The sequence below is a fragment of the Chaetomium fimeti genome (genome assembly GCF_033439085.1).
Source record: "Chaetomium fimeti strain CBS 168.71 chromosome Unknown B0H64scaffold_2, whole genome shotgun sequence".
Taxonomy (NCBI): domain Eukaryota; kingdom Fungi; phylum Ascomycota; class Sordariomycetes; order Sordariales; family Chaetomiaceae; genus Chaetomium; species Chaetomium fimeti.
This window is the reverse complement of record NW_026944330.1, coordinates 4,724,149-4,736,679: the sequence shown is the minus strand read 5'-3', so window position 1 is coordinate 4,736,679 and position 12,531 is coordinate 4,724,149. Positions and strand designations below refer to the sequence as shown.

At 59.1% G+C, this 12,531-nt stretch overlaps 5 protein-coding genes across 5 annotated transcripts; 3 read left to right on the top strand and 2 right to left on the bottom strand.

Annotated features, from left to right (window-relative positions):
* Positions 1-122: 122 nt before the first annotated feature.
* Positions 123-2,404, bottom strand: B0H64DRAFT_103300 (uncharacterized protein). Its single transcript, XM_062797695.1, has 3 exons — positions 1,666-2,404; positions 1,039-1,603; positions 123-966 (listed from the first exon to the last, which is right to left on the bottom strand). Exons 1-3 carry the CDS (start codon positions 2,217-2,219, stop codon positions 148-150), a joined length of 1,938 nt encoding a protein of 645 aa, XP_062663173.1. The 5' UTR covers positions 2,220-2,404; the 3' UTR covers positions 123-147.
* A 1,196-nt stretch (positions 2,405-3,600) lies between these two features.
* On the top strand, positions 3,601-5,523 carry B0H64DRAFT_103215 (putative epoxide hydrolase). Its single transcript, XM_062797693.1, has 4 exons — positions 3,601-4,198; positions 4,278-4,384; positions 4,448-4,548; positions 4,681-5,523. The coding sequence occupies exons 1-4, from the start codon at positions 3,867-3,869 to the stop codon at positions 5,140-5,142; spliced, it is 1,002 nt and encodes a 333-aa protein (XP_062663172.1). The 5' UTR covers positions 3,601-3,866; the 3' UTR covers positions 5,143-5,523.
* Positions 5,524-6,049: 526 nt separating this feature from the next.
* B0H64DRAFT_440016 (C6 zinc finger domain protein) lies at positions 6,050-7,340 on the top strand (the record flags this gene model as incomplete). The annotated part of the gene is made up of 3 exons (XM_062806458.1): positions 6,050-6,102; positions 6,169-6,747; positions 6,812-7,340. 3 exons carry the CDS (start codon positions 6,050-6,052, stop codon positions 7,338-7,340), a joined length of 1,161 nt encoding a protein of 386 aa, XP_062663171.1.
* A 364-nt stretch (positions 7,341-7,704) lies between these two features.
* On the bottom strand, positions 7,705-9,579 carry B0H64DRAFT_455767 (cytochrome P450 CYP5280A1P; the record flags this gene model as incomplete). Its single annotated transcript, XM_062807318.1, has 3 exons — positions 7,705-8,540; positions 8,606-8,732; positions 8,785-9,579. 3 exons carry the CDS (start codon positions 9,577-9,579, stop codon positions 7,915-7,917), a joined length of 1,548 nt encoding a protein of 515 aa, XP_062663170.1. The 3' UTR covers positions 7,705-7,914.
* Positions 9,580-10,313: 734 nt separating this feature from the next.
* Positions 10,314-12,348, top strand: B0H64DRAFT_389218 (H(+)-myo-inositol cotransporter). The gene is made up of 4 exons (XM_062803322.1): positions 10,314-10,391; positions 10,465-10,962; positions 11,069-11,621; positions 11,704-12,348. The coding sequence occupies exons 2-4, from the start codon at positions 10,574-10,576 to the stop codon at positions 12,286-12,288; spliced, it is 1,527 nt and encodes a 508-aa protein (XP_062663169.1). The 5' UTR covers positions 10,314-10,391; positions 10,465-10,573; the 3' UTR covers positions 12,289-12,348.
* Positions 12,349-12,531: the final 183 nt, after the last annotated feature.

Here is a 12,531-nt window from a genome sequence, read left to right as displayed (position 1 = left end):
CTTGGCTCGTTCCTCCTGTGGGGGTACCATTGTCCCGGCTGCCCTGTTATGGCGCCCTATATTCTTATCGTGTGTGCTGGCCGGCGGAGGAGGGTAGCAACAGGTACGAATCGGGCTCTGGCCAAGAGGATGAGATTCCAAACGACCTTAGGAATCCAGCAATCCGACAACCCGCGCTTGGAGAGCGTCGGTGCTGAAATCAAGCTCAAGTTGGATCTGGTCGGAATACAACGAGGCCACCGGGATCTTGCTTCCCCAATCCGCGAGTTTCGCCTGTAAGGACTCAAACGAGTCGGAGAGCAGTGCGTCCGACAGAGTCGCAACCGTGGGCGCCCATGGAGATGAAAAGGCGGCCGGTGCGCGGCCGATGATAGCGTTAGCTTCGGTCCAGCTCGCCTGGGTTCGGCGTTGGCATCGGAGCAGGGACTGCAGCGTGACATAGGCAACCCACGTCGCCGACAAATCCGTCGCCGCGTCGCCGGGGAGCGCCTTGTTCAATGCCTCGATGGCAGCAGCCGAGTCGAGTGCGTGTTGACGGGCGGCATCTCTGCAGGGGCCCAACTGACCCGGATCGAGTCGCATCCCCTGAGACGAGCTCATCTTGGCCAGCTTGGCCTCGCCGAGAACGACGACGAGAGCTCGTGTCTGGAGATCCACCAGCACGGCATCGAAATCGGGGCCACCCATGGACCCCGCCGTCCAAGTGTTAGTGAAGGTCTGGAGGTAACCCAATGACTCCTCCAACTGGCTTTGGTGTGTCCAGAAATTGTAGGCTCGAGCCGTGCCGTCGGTGACGCTGCTCTTCCGGTTGCCTACGCGACTGGCATGGGCCAAGACGCGCGTGCTCAGGGCACGTAGAGCCGTCAGCCCTTCATCGACGGAGAGAAGCCTGGTCGCTGTGCCGTGGCACACATCGGAAAGCGTCAAGCCCGGGGTTCGATCGGCACTTGGTAGGCATGTTGAGACCTGCAGCGCATCGGATACTGTTTAGCCGCCACGCCAAGAAAAAGGGGGAGTGTAGGGGAATCGCCGACTGACCTCCTCCATGGGACAAGGCATGATCCGGTGGTGTTGGTGCACCGTCATGAGAAAACTCGCCAACCCTCTCGCCGCCCAGAAGGCCCGACGGGCGGCCGGTGCTTGGGCCCCATCGCTCAGCGGCGGGGCTTGGTCCGAGTCGAGCCGGTGCAACTGCAGCTCATCCATGATCCAGACGGCGCGGCTTTCCGAAAGCCACGCGCAACCAACCTCGGCCTGCTGGAGCTCATAGAGCCCGAGCAGGACGGTCGCCGAAAGCGTCAGCAGCAAGCTGGCGGCCGACTTCTTGCTCAAGTCGCTCTGGTTCAACGCAGCCCGCGCTAGGCGGTAGAAAAGAGCGGCGTGGTCCCCATCAGACACGGTGGCCAAGAGGCTGTAGTCAATACCCGGCACGGCCTCCGACGTTGGCAGTCGGACTCGGCTAGTAAGCGCACTGGCGTGGGCGCATATGGCGTATTTGACAGCCACGGCTTCGTATCCAGGCTGCTCGAGATAGGATTCCAGGCTTTCCGGGTCGTCAAAGCACATAAAGGTCTGCTGGTTCCAGCCGCAGAAGACTGACACTCTAAGACGTTGGGTGTTAGCGATAATCAATGGACAGCTTCAGTTCGAGCGGACGTGCCATACAGCGTTTTCGTCAGTCCAGGGGTTAGGCCGTCCGGTGGGGCAATATCGACCTGCAGCGCCGTCCGGAAGTCTTCGACTACCATGTCTGCGATATCCGAGAATTCGCCCGGCGGCGATTCGTCGTCCCCGTCGTCCCCAAGCACGTCGTCATCGGGAGGGGTTGGCTGGGACGTGGCGGGCCACGACGCGGCGGCGGCGTCGAAGCCGTGGGCGATGACGCTGTCCCCGTCCCTGGTCGCCTCCATCCACCCCGGAGTGTCGCGACTGTCGCCCTGCGGAGTGTAGGATGTGCTCGAGTCACTCGACGTCGTTGTCGACAGCGGCGGTTCCGGCCTGGGCTTCTTGGGCCGGCCCCTTTTTGCGCTGTGGCGCACAAAGGAGCACCTCGACGCCGACCCGGCGCCGTGGCATCTTTTACACACCGGCCGGCAACCGTCGCATTTCACTTTACTTTCGCGGCACGGGTTGCACGCGATGTGGCGCTGAGGCCCTGGCGCCGGTGAGAAGTGCGCCGCGTCCACATGTTCGAAGCGTATCGCCTGAGAGCTATCCATTATTACCAAGCCCGTGGGGCAGTCGCACCGGCGTCGAGACGATGATAACGACTATGTGGGTATTCTTGGCATCGTTATACAAACGGCTAGCGGCCGCCCAGGGGATGTCGATTTATCCCTCTTCCTCTTCCTACGGCGGCGCAGCGTGATGTACCAGTTGTCCTGATCTGACGTACGGCAGCAGTAAAGCGGGGGGACGGAGCCGTGACGACGGTGACCTGTTGCGCTCCCTGCCTATTTAGCCCCCACGTCGCCTTGCCTCGGCTGCACGGGCTTTCAGGAAGCTTGGCCAGCGTGATCGAAGGATTCGAAGCGCAATCATAGACAGGTGCATTATCAAGGTATGCCTGCCTCGGCTCCGTAAGACGTGCATGCATGCAGGAGGATTCGAGACTTACTCGGCCCTCCCGGCCCTCCCGGCCCCTCCCGACATGGTGGGAGAGCGGCGCAACGCCTCCAATGCTTGTCCGCGGACCGCACTAGAGCCGGGCGTATCCGCTCACGGGGATTCCCCAGAGTGCTGCCGACTTGCTGACGCGGGCGGCCGTGCATGGATCTCTCGTTTGACGAATAGAATGTGGCCATCGAGAAGAGACGATGAGATCGTATCAGCCAGCCCTGCGCTTGGTCGTGTTATGTAGACGCGGGCGGTGGCATCGAGATAGAGCAACGGACCGCTCCGGGCTCTTTACTACCTTAGGTATCGATGGTCTACTATAATACTATTATATTGCGAAAATGGGACCCCCACAGCTTGTATTCGCCCACAGGTCCCGCAGGCCTGAGCTTAGCCGTAAGGGCCTTAGTCGACTTTATTCATCGCTCACCGAGCGCTACTCTACTCCGACTTTGCTCTATTCCTTCGTTTATAAAACCCGATTTCCAGAAGCCTCCACTTACACATGTACGAGGGGCCCCGCACTTGCCGTGGTGACCACAGTAGACCCGTGTGGCAGGCATTATCTGATAGCAACATGAGGCTTACGCAGCGCGTCTGCCGGTCGTGGATACCACGGGGTGCATGCTCACTGCATGATACCACAGGACACACAAAACAAGCAAGGATTCTGCCTGAAAACCCGGCAAGTTGGGGACCGTGGGGATTTCCGTGAATCAGAGGCAGGGTTGCATCCAGCCTATCGGGGCCTGGCGTTGTGACATCATTGCGTTTCCTGCAGCTTATTTTGCCGTCAGCGGCTTGGACAGCCATCGCCCCTATTGGCTGCCGTACTGAATGAACATGCAGAAGGAGAAGTTGCCAAGCGTGGGATTACTGGCTGCATACCGAACGGATGCATTCCGCGTGTCTGTTGCCCCTGTGTAAAAAGGCTTCTTTTCGTGCCCCATGGGCCCCATCGTCTCTCATGGCAGCATGGGTGCATGGCACGCCCCCACCCCTGCACCCCCTACCTTGGCACCTCTGCCGATCCATGAGCTGGAATAGGTACTCGTGAATATTGCTCCATTGGACTTCGGACCGGGCTCTTTTAGACATGGGGAAACAGAGTCATGGCGGAGGCCTGAGCTCTGCGCTGGGATGTGATGTGATGGGATGTGCCCTATATAATTCATTTCCGAGGAACAAGGTGGATGGCATGGTTATGCGCTATGCTACGGATTTCGTACTTCATTCCAACTACCTAAACTATGGCCTCCCTCGCGTTCCCCTCGATCGCCAAAAAGGCAACCCTCTCTGATGGCACCACCTACGGCTACGTTGCCGTGGCCCCGGCGGACCCCAAGAAACCGACCTTTCTCCTCCTTCACGGCTATCCCAGCTCGAGCTATGACTGGCGTAACCAGATCCAGAGCCTGCCGGCGGCCGGATTCGGTGTCATTGTGCCTGATCTTCTAGGCTACGGGGACACCGACGCACCAGCCGACGTCGACGCGTACCGTATGAAGACCATGACGCAACATATCGCCGAGATTCTAGACAGAGAGGGCGTTTCGCGCTGCTTTGCTGTATCCCACGACTGGTCGGTTTCACTGCTGTGCTAACTACCTACCTATCCTAGTCAACGCTAATCAATGCGGGAGGGATTGCGTGTGGCACAGGGGCTCTGCTCTCCTCTCCCGCCTAGTGACGTATATACGGAGCCGTTTGTATGGCGCTGTGTTTGTTTCTGTTGGCTACGTGGAACCCAAGCTGGTCTGGGACATCGGTGAGGATCCGATGCTCCGGGTTTGAATGGCGGTGACGTCTCGGCTGACATGCGTTTCGACAGATGCACTGCTTGCATTGACCCGGAAGGCGGTTGGTTATGAGACGTACGGCTATTGGCCTTGGCACAACTCGGAAGAAGCGGCCAAGGACTGCGACGAGCACGTAAGTCCAAACCAACCCACAGAGACGCGGTGAAGGGAAAGAGGCAGAGGGGGAAGGGGAAGAAGAAGAAGAAGAAGAAGAAGAAGAAGAATAAAGTAATCTGTACTGACTCGGTTGGTCGTCGACGGGAAGCCTGCCTCGGTATTCAGTCTCATCTACCCCAGCGACCCCGAGGATTGGAAGAAGAATTTCGCGCCGCTGGGGGAGGCCCAGAGGTACGTGCGACGGGGCCGGCTTGACCCGCTCCCTTCTTGGTACAGCTTAGCCGAATACACGATGCGCGACAGGGTCATCAGCAAGAAGGGGTACAGGGGTCCCCTGAACTGGTACAAGGCGGCGATGCGGGGAATCAACCTCGCCGACGAGGAGGGCATTGCCGATGAGGGCCTGTTCTGCGATGTGCCGACCCTGCTGGTGGTCAGCGACCGGGATTACGTGACGCGGGCCGACATGCAGAGCGAGCAGACGTCGAAATGGGCGAAGCGGTTGCGCATCGAGACGATGCGAGATTGTGGCCATTGGATCCAGCTGGAGCGCCCCGACGATCTGCAGGCTCTCCTCGAGGAGTTTGTCGAGGGGTGCCAGTACGAGTAGGGGGTTGTGGGAGGAGGAGAGGGAGGAGGGGTGGCGAGAGAGCAACGGCTCAGAAGTGGGGGAAGGATTTCGGGGGGTGGGGGGAAGGGGCGAGAGGATGCGACCTGTTTGTTTGTTGAGTCACATTATTTCTTTTCCTGGCCAAGTTCAACGACCCGGGGTTACTCGCGATGGTTTCCATCTCGTCGGTTGGTGTCGCGATTGATTGAATTTGATGTTGAGGCTGGCGATTGATTGAACTTGGTGTGGAGAAAGTTCGCGACAAGAGTCGTGGTTTAACTAACTGTATTGGGCCTAGTTACCCCATCCTTCTAGCCAAAGCACTCCGTGCAATTAGCGGGGTCGAAGTTCAATCATCTCCTGCTTGTATCCGGACCGTTCCATCTGCTCACCCCGCTCGACCGAGGTCAGCTGACCAGGAATGCTGTGTCTTCTCGTGTTGTGCCGCTCCTGTCTGTCGCCGTCGCCAATCGCGACACCTTCCTTGTGGTTTTGCCGCGATCCATCATCCAACACGCCCCGTTCTCTTGAAGGCGCGCAACCGTTTCGCGACACTCTTTTATGCGTATCCATCTCGATCGACTGGGTCGCCGTGATCTGTTGTCTCTTCGCCTGTAACAGGATCCGGAACCAGGATTGCGCTTGACTTAACTTCTTGAGGTTAGGCCGCATCCGGAGCCCCATTATCCGCACCACTTCATTCCCCCGGCCCGCACCGGCGCCACGACGGGTGTATCCGCTTCGTGAACCGAAAAGACCACGCTTCCGGATCGGTGCGTCCATGGACGAATCCGAGAGAGGCCCCGCCAGCGGAAAGCAAAAACGCCGCTCGGGGCAGCGTCGGAAGACAGGTGAGCGACTTCGTTCCTACGGATCCATGATGGCTTGGTTCGAAACGGGGGCTAACATGAGAACTCACGCCCAGGCTGGTAAGCGACCCCCATTTTATCACCGTCTTAGGTCGGCTGGGGGGTAGCAGTAAGACAGACGGAGCTCTAACACGCCGGCCCCCCTCGGCCATCACAGTTACACCTGCAAGGCACGCCATGCGTCGTGCGACGAGAAGAAGCCCGTGTGCAGCAATTGCGAGCGACTGAACCTGGATTGCCGCCCATTCGAGTTCATCGTCCGCTCCCCGTGGTGCCCCCCGAAGACGACGCCGACCACTGTGGAAGCCGTTTTAGTCGAGCCGGGCTCCGGTGCCGATGATGCCTCGACAGCCACCCAGGCCACCCCGGCCCACCCAGCCCATTCCTCCTCGGGCACATCGGTGACAAACGTAGGGTCCGGGCCTCAGTCCTCCCCCTCCAGCAGTCAGCAGAGTCCTCCGGACTTGGCCTCTTCTGTCTCTCCCGGCTCGTCGGCTGCGGCATCCTCGCACTCCGCCGCGTCCTCCAGCCTCGGCCCCCTCTCCATCAGCCCCGAGGTCGCGCACCTGCTTTCTGTCTATTCGACGGGGGTCGCCACCTGGATGGACGTCTTCGACCATGGCCGGTCCTACCAGTGCGAAGTGCCACGGCGCTGTCTCGTATCCAGCCTTGTGACCAAATGTGTCTGCGCCTTCACGGCCAAGCAGCTCAGCCTCCTCCACTCGGGCGAGGTCTGGTCGACGCCCGCGACCCACTTACTACGGCGATGCCCTGCGCTTGTTGATTCGGCATCTGAACAGCAACACGCCCGACGCGCGCCGCAACGAGGCCCTCACGGCCAACATGCTCCTGTCGAGCTACGAGATGCTGGAGGCGCATGCCCACGAGCACCAACGCCACCTGCACGGCGCCTTGGCCCTCATACGGGAATGTGGGATCGACGCCCAGAGTACGGGTATGGACCGTGCCAACTTTTGGATCTACGTTCGGCACGAAATCACCATCGCGCTGGAGAACGAGACGCCCTTGCAGTTCAGCCCGGACGAGTGGAACTACGACGGGCCCACGGGGGAAGTGGGCGAGGACGTCCTGGGGAACCATATCATCTGGCTCGTGGCCCGGGCCGTGGACCTCATGTACGCCCCCGATCGGGATCTCCACATCCTCCCCAAGTTCGAAGCCATCCTCCAAGAGGCGGCGTCGTGGCACGACAACCTGCCCATCTCCTTTCAAGGCGTCAAGTACGGCCATCCGGACGATCTCGGTTTCCGGAAGACCTACTTCGCCGTTTCAACAGCGGGTGAGCTGTTCTGGCATCGGCAGCCATGACGTATGTAACTGACATATGCGTCCTCTTAGCTGCCGCCATGATGTGGTACCACTTGCTTCACATACTCCTATACGCCGAGGCAACACCACACACGCTACCATGCGATCCTCAAGAAGCAAGTTTAGCCCATCGCGCCCGGAGAAAGAGACTGACTTCGAGACTAGACACAAGCGCACGCCTATCAGATAGCCGACGCCGCCCTATCCGAACTTCCACCTAGCGTGCGCGCATTCTCTGCCCAACCCCTATTCTTCGGTATGTCTCGGCTCGCCGTCTCACTCGCTGTGACTGTCTCTTTCCTTCCAGGCATGTAGCCGTAGCTCATGACATTCACTCAGCTGCCAAACATATCAACGGCCTCGGCAAGAAGACAAAAGTCTGGGCACTGCTAAACGACCTCGAATCACGCTATGGCTTCAATACAAGGAGACGAATACAGCATTTACAGCGGCTCTCCGAATCCCCGGCTTGACCCGTCGTTCCACGTAGACTGCAGCTGATCACGGTTGACTGACACGGCGTGGGCCACTCGGGGATATTTGCCTGAAGCTCTTTTGGAGATGCCACGCGTGCTCACACCGACACCCCGTTGGTCGTCTGCCACTCCCGCCTCCAGATCTTCATTGGCATGGATTTGGGCCACTGGTTGAAGAATTCGACCTTCTCCAGCACCCAATCCGGGTTTGCCAACGCGAAATCGTACCTGTGCAGGAGCGTTGCCAGGTAAACGGACTGGATGAGGACGGTGACGCTCTTACCCATGCACATCCTGGAGCCCATGGTGAACACGAGGTACACGTCCAGCATCTTCTTGAGATGGTCGTCGCCCTTGATGAGCCACCTTTCTGGCTTGAAGGCCTCGGGATCGGGGAAGATGACGGGATCGCGCTGGGCCGTGTAGGCCGAAATGCTGACGCTCGTGTCCCCTGGGACAGCGACACCGGCAACCATGTAGTCCTTCCCGGGCGGAGTTCTGCGCGGGAGGTCGCCGGCGACACCGGGTGCCAGGCGCCCGGCCTCATCAATGCAGGCCTTGAGGAATGGGAGGTTCTTCACCTTGTCCCAGGGAGCAATGACGTCGTCGGGGCCGAGGGCCTCGTCAATCTCGGCGCGAACGCGCTTGTACGCCTCGGGGTGCTTGACGATATAGTAGAGCGTGTTGACGAGAGAGCTTCCCGTCCCGTCGACCGCTCCGTTAACTGTCAATGACTCGTTGGTTAGCCTCCGGCCTGCCGCCGACATGTTCCCGAACAGCGGCACGTACACATCTGATCCATCTCGGCAATCCTATCGGTCTGGTTGACGTCGGGGCGTTCACCAGACCGTCGGTCCTTGAGCATTCCCTGGAAGAGGTCATCCAGCTGCTCCCCGGCATCAAAGCGGTCCTGGCGCTCGAGGACCAGTTGAGTGAGAAACTGGCGCCATTCCACGCCGTGCTGCCACCCCCCTCGCGTACCACTTAGAAAAGATACCGGAGAGGGGCTTGAGGATGCTGAAGGTCTTGGTGTCCCAGATCAAGCTGGCCACGGGCCCATAGTAGCCATGAAGAGTCTCGATGGCGTTGATCTTTGTGGAGCCGCCGTCGGGCCGGCGGAGCGTGAAGACATCGGAGCCCTGCTCGATGAAGCCGAGCTTTAAGCTCAGGCCAATCTGGCAGACGCCCTCGAAACCGAAGAGGAGGCCCCAGAGGCTGCCGTCGAACTGCAGGTCGCGGGGCGCCGGCAAGAGGCCCTTGGGGAGCGGGGCAGTGCACAGTTTGTCCATGTTGGCGACGAGGACGCCGGCCAGGTCGGCGATCTTGGGCTCCCACGTTTCGACGTTCTTGGGTGCGTAGGAAGCGGCGACGAGGTGGCGGCGGCTAGCGTGGGCCGCCTTGTCCGTCATGTTGGCGAGGTGCTGCCCTTCTCCCTGGAGGGCGAAGTAGACTTCGTTCTTGAGCAGCGGCGACTTGTGCCCGTAGATGTCCTTGACGGCGGCGGCGGTGCCGAACGAGAGCCAGTCCGGGGCCACGCGGATGATGGGGCCCTTTTCCTGGTGCGCCTCGTACAGCCGACGGGTCCGCAGCGTCTTGTGCCGCCGGCCGATCTCCCAATTGTACGCGAGGGTCGTCACCCCCGACAGCAGGTTCTGCACCGGGTACTTGCGGAGGCCGCGACGGTCGCGGAGGAAGTCGATGACGGGCCATAGTAGGGCGAAGAAGGCCACGCCTAGCAGGGAAAGGCCGATGGACGCTAGCATTTTGGGTAATCTCTGCCGATGGCGGCGAGTTGGGTAGTCGACGTGTGTGAATTTCGTTTAGCTTGGGGCTGGATGATAGAGTCCGCTCCAAGCACAGGTCATGCCGAGTGACTGGATCATGGCGCGGCCGCTTCCACCTAAATACACCTGTTGTGTTCCTCATCACAAGGGCCTGTTAGACGCCGGGTGACACCCATTGCGCTCCCCTGTGCGGCGAGGGATTCCCTCAGAGGTCGTGATCAGAATTCTCCCATTCGCTCGGGTGCTTGCGGCAATATCGTAGCCATCACCAAATCGGGGCGGCAGAGCCAGCGTGCTCACGGTGGTGGTATCGCCGACGAGAACGTAGAGGATGAGGAGGGGAAGTTGGACGGATGGAGCCTGAGCAGGGACTGATGCAATGTTCGGTATAGATGCACACACCGGAGCTGATAGGCGGCCAAGGGTGTGCTGGTGTAATATTCCCGATTCGGCAGTTTTTACGAGTCCCAGCGCCACCTGACCCTTGGGGAAGGATATACGCGCCAAAACCCCCTAAAGGGGATGTGGACCCAGATACCGCTGGCAGGGGGGCCTGTAGCCGCTGTTGACGCGTGCAAGTGTGCCTGCATATAACACAGTACAGATGGACCAAAACGCTGTCACAAAGAGGCGCAACCAGGACGCGACAAACACAAGAGAAAAGTGGACGTAGACGTAATGCGAGCTGCGGCCGCGGGGTTGTCGACATGGATGGGAGAGACATCGATTGCCACGGCGAAATGTGCCAAACTTGTCTGCGAAGGCCAATTGTAAATTTGTAATCTACCTAGGTAGGTACCTAACTATGTACCAGGTAGGGGTCACTCTGGGCTGGGGGAATATTAATCCTCGGTGCATTCATAGGTCCTGTCCTCCACCCGGAGGTCTTCTTCTTTCCCTCCCTCCTCACTTCCCACGCACAACAACCCCAGACTCTCATCCTCCGCCCGATCCAGCGCACTCCTACCGGCCAATGCAGGCCTCCAATCTTCTGCGGCGGCCTCCGGGCTACGTCGTGTCCAGCATTCTCTGTTCCTTGAGTGGTTTCTCCTTCGGAATTGAAACGAGCATCATCGGCCCCATCCTCGTCATGGACGACTTCAGGCGTACCATTGGCGGCAGCTCTAACCCCACAGTCCAGGGGCTCATCGTCTCGTCCCTCATCTTGGCCGCCGCCGTCTCGTCCATGGTGGCCGGCAGACTGGCTGATGGCGTCGGCCGCGTTCGCGGCATCGCCATAGGCACTGCCATTTTTGCCGTTGGTGCTGCTCTTCAAGCCGGCTCCGTCAATCTCGCAATGTTTATTGTTGGCCGTCTCATCGAAGGTGTCGGCGAGGGCCTTTATGTTGGCCCAATGATCGTGTAAGCGAGTGCCGAGACCAGCGGAAACCCCCCCCCCCTTCCCTTTCCCCGGGCCCAAATTGAGCAAGGAGCCATGTAATACTGAGACTGCCGTTCTATTCAATAGCTATATCACCGAAATATCGACTCCCCAACATCGAGCCACTCTTACCACCGCACCTCAGCTGCTGCATACATTCGGACTTGTCGTTGGCTACTTCGCCTGCTACGGGACCGCCAACATGACATCCTCGTTTTCTTGGCGTTTGCCGCTGATTATCCACACCGCTTATTCGGTTGCATTCACTGTCATGGCCCTTGTTGTCCTCCCCGAGTCTCCCCGATGGCTGACGCTCCGGGGACGGGGAAATGAGACTGCTGCTATCTGGGACAGGCTCGGAGTGGACCCGGCTGACCGAGAGAAAATTGTCGGTCAATTACCCGTTGCCAACTCCTCTTCGGACGGGGGAAGTGCTGTGGGCGGGCAGAGCGAAGCAAAGATCGAAGAGAAAGAGACACCAGGCAGACCGGGCGAGGTGAAGAAGACAACCGATGAACCGACACAAGCACAAGTGACTATCCTGGAGACTTTGTTGGATCCCAATACCAGGCCGCAGCTTCTGGCCGGCCTTTTCCTCATGGGTATGGTCCAGATGAGTGGTATTGATGGTGTTCTATTTGTACGCTGCCCTTTTCTAAGACCCCAGTATAATGTCTCTTTCCTTTCTCGGGCTGCGCTAACGTCGGATCATCACCGCTCAGTATGCACCTCTCGTCTTCAAGCAGGCAGGCTTGTCGTCAAACGAATCCAGCTTCCTCGCGTCCGGGGTATCAGGTCTGGTCATCTTCGCCGTCACGATCCCCGCCACCATCTGGGCCGATAGCTGGGGCCGGCGACCCAGCTTGATTCTCGGCGGTCTCTCCATGGCTGTCCTCATGTTCCTCATCGGTGGCCTCTATGCCGGCCAGACGGTCCACGAGGGCGTGGGGGCGGGTCGCTGGGTCGTCATTGTGGCCATCTACATCTACATTATTATTTTCTGTATCAGCTGGGCCATCCACGTCAAGGTTTTTGCCGCCGAAATCCAACCCAAAAGAACGCGGGCGACGGCCACAGGCATGGCATATGTGAGCTACAGCCTAACCAACTTCCTCGTCGCCCTCATCGTCCCCATCATGCTCGCCGCTACGGACTCGGGCGCATACTTCCTGTTTGGAGGTTGTTTGCTGCTCACGGCGGTCGTCTGCTTTTTATACATGCCGGAAACTCGGGGGAGGAGTTTGGAGAAGATTGAGGAGAGCTTTCATCAAAAGAGACACTTCCCGGGAGTACGACGATACCGTTAGGTTTTGCTTATAGTATTCTAGCTTCTGTCAATGAACATAAAAGATTGGTGCAGCCTTGAATCCACTACCCCCCTACCCACCCGTGATCATCTATCTGCGTGGGCTTGGCGATGAAGTGGGCGTCGGACTTTGGGTGAAATCCTCTATAACCCGTCATTCCTTCGTTTACATGGTCCAGGTTTGGGACGCACTTATTATGGTGACGATGAGATGGGATTCAGGCGGCGCAAAAACCATGGAAGG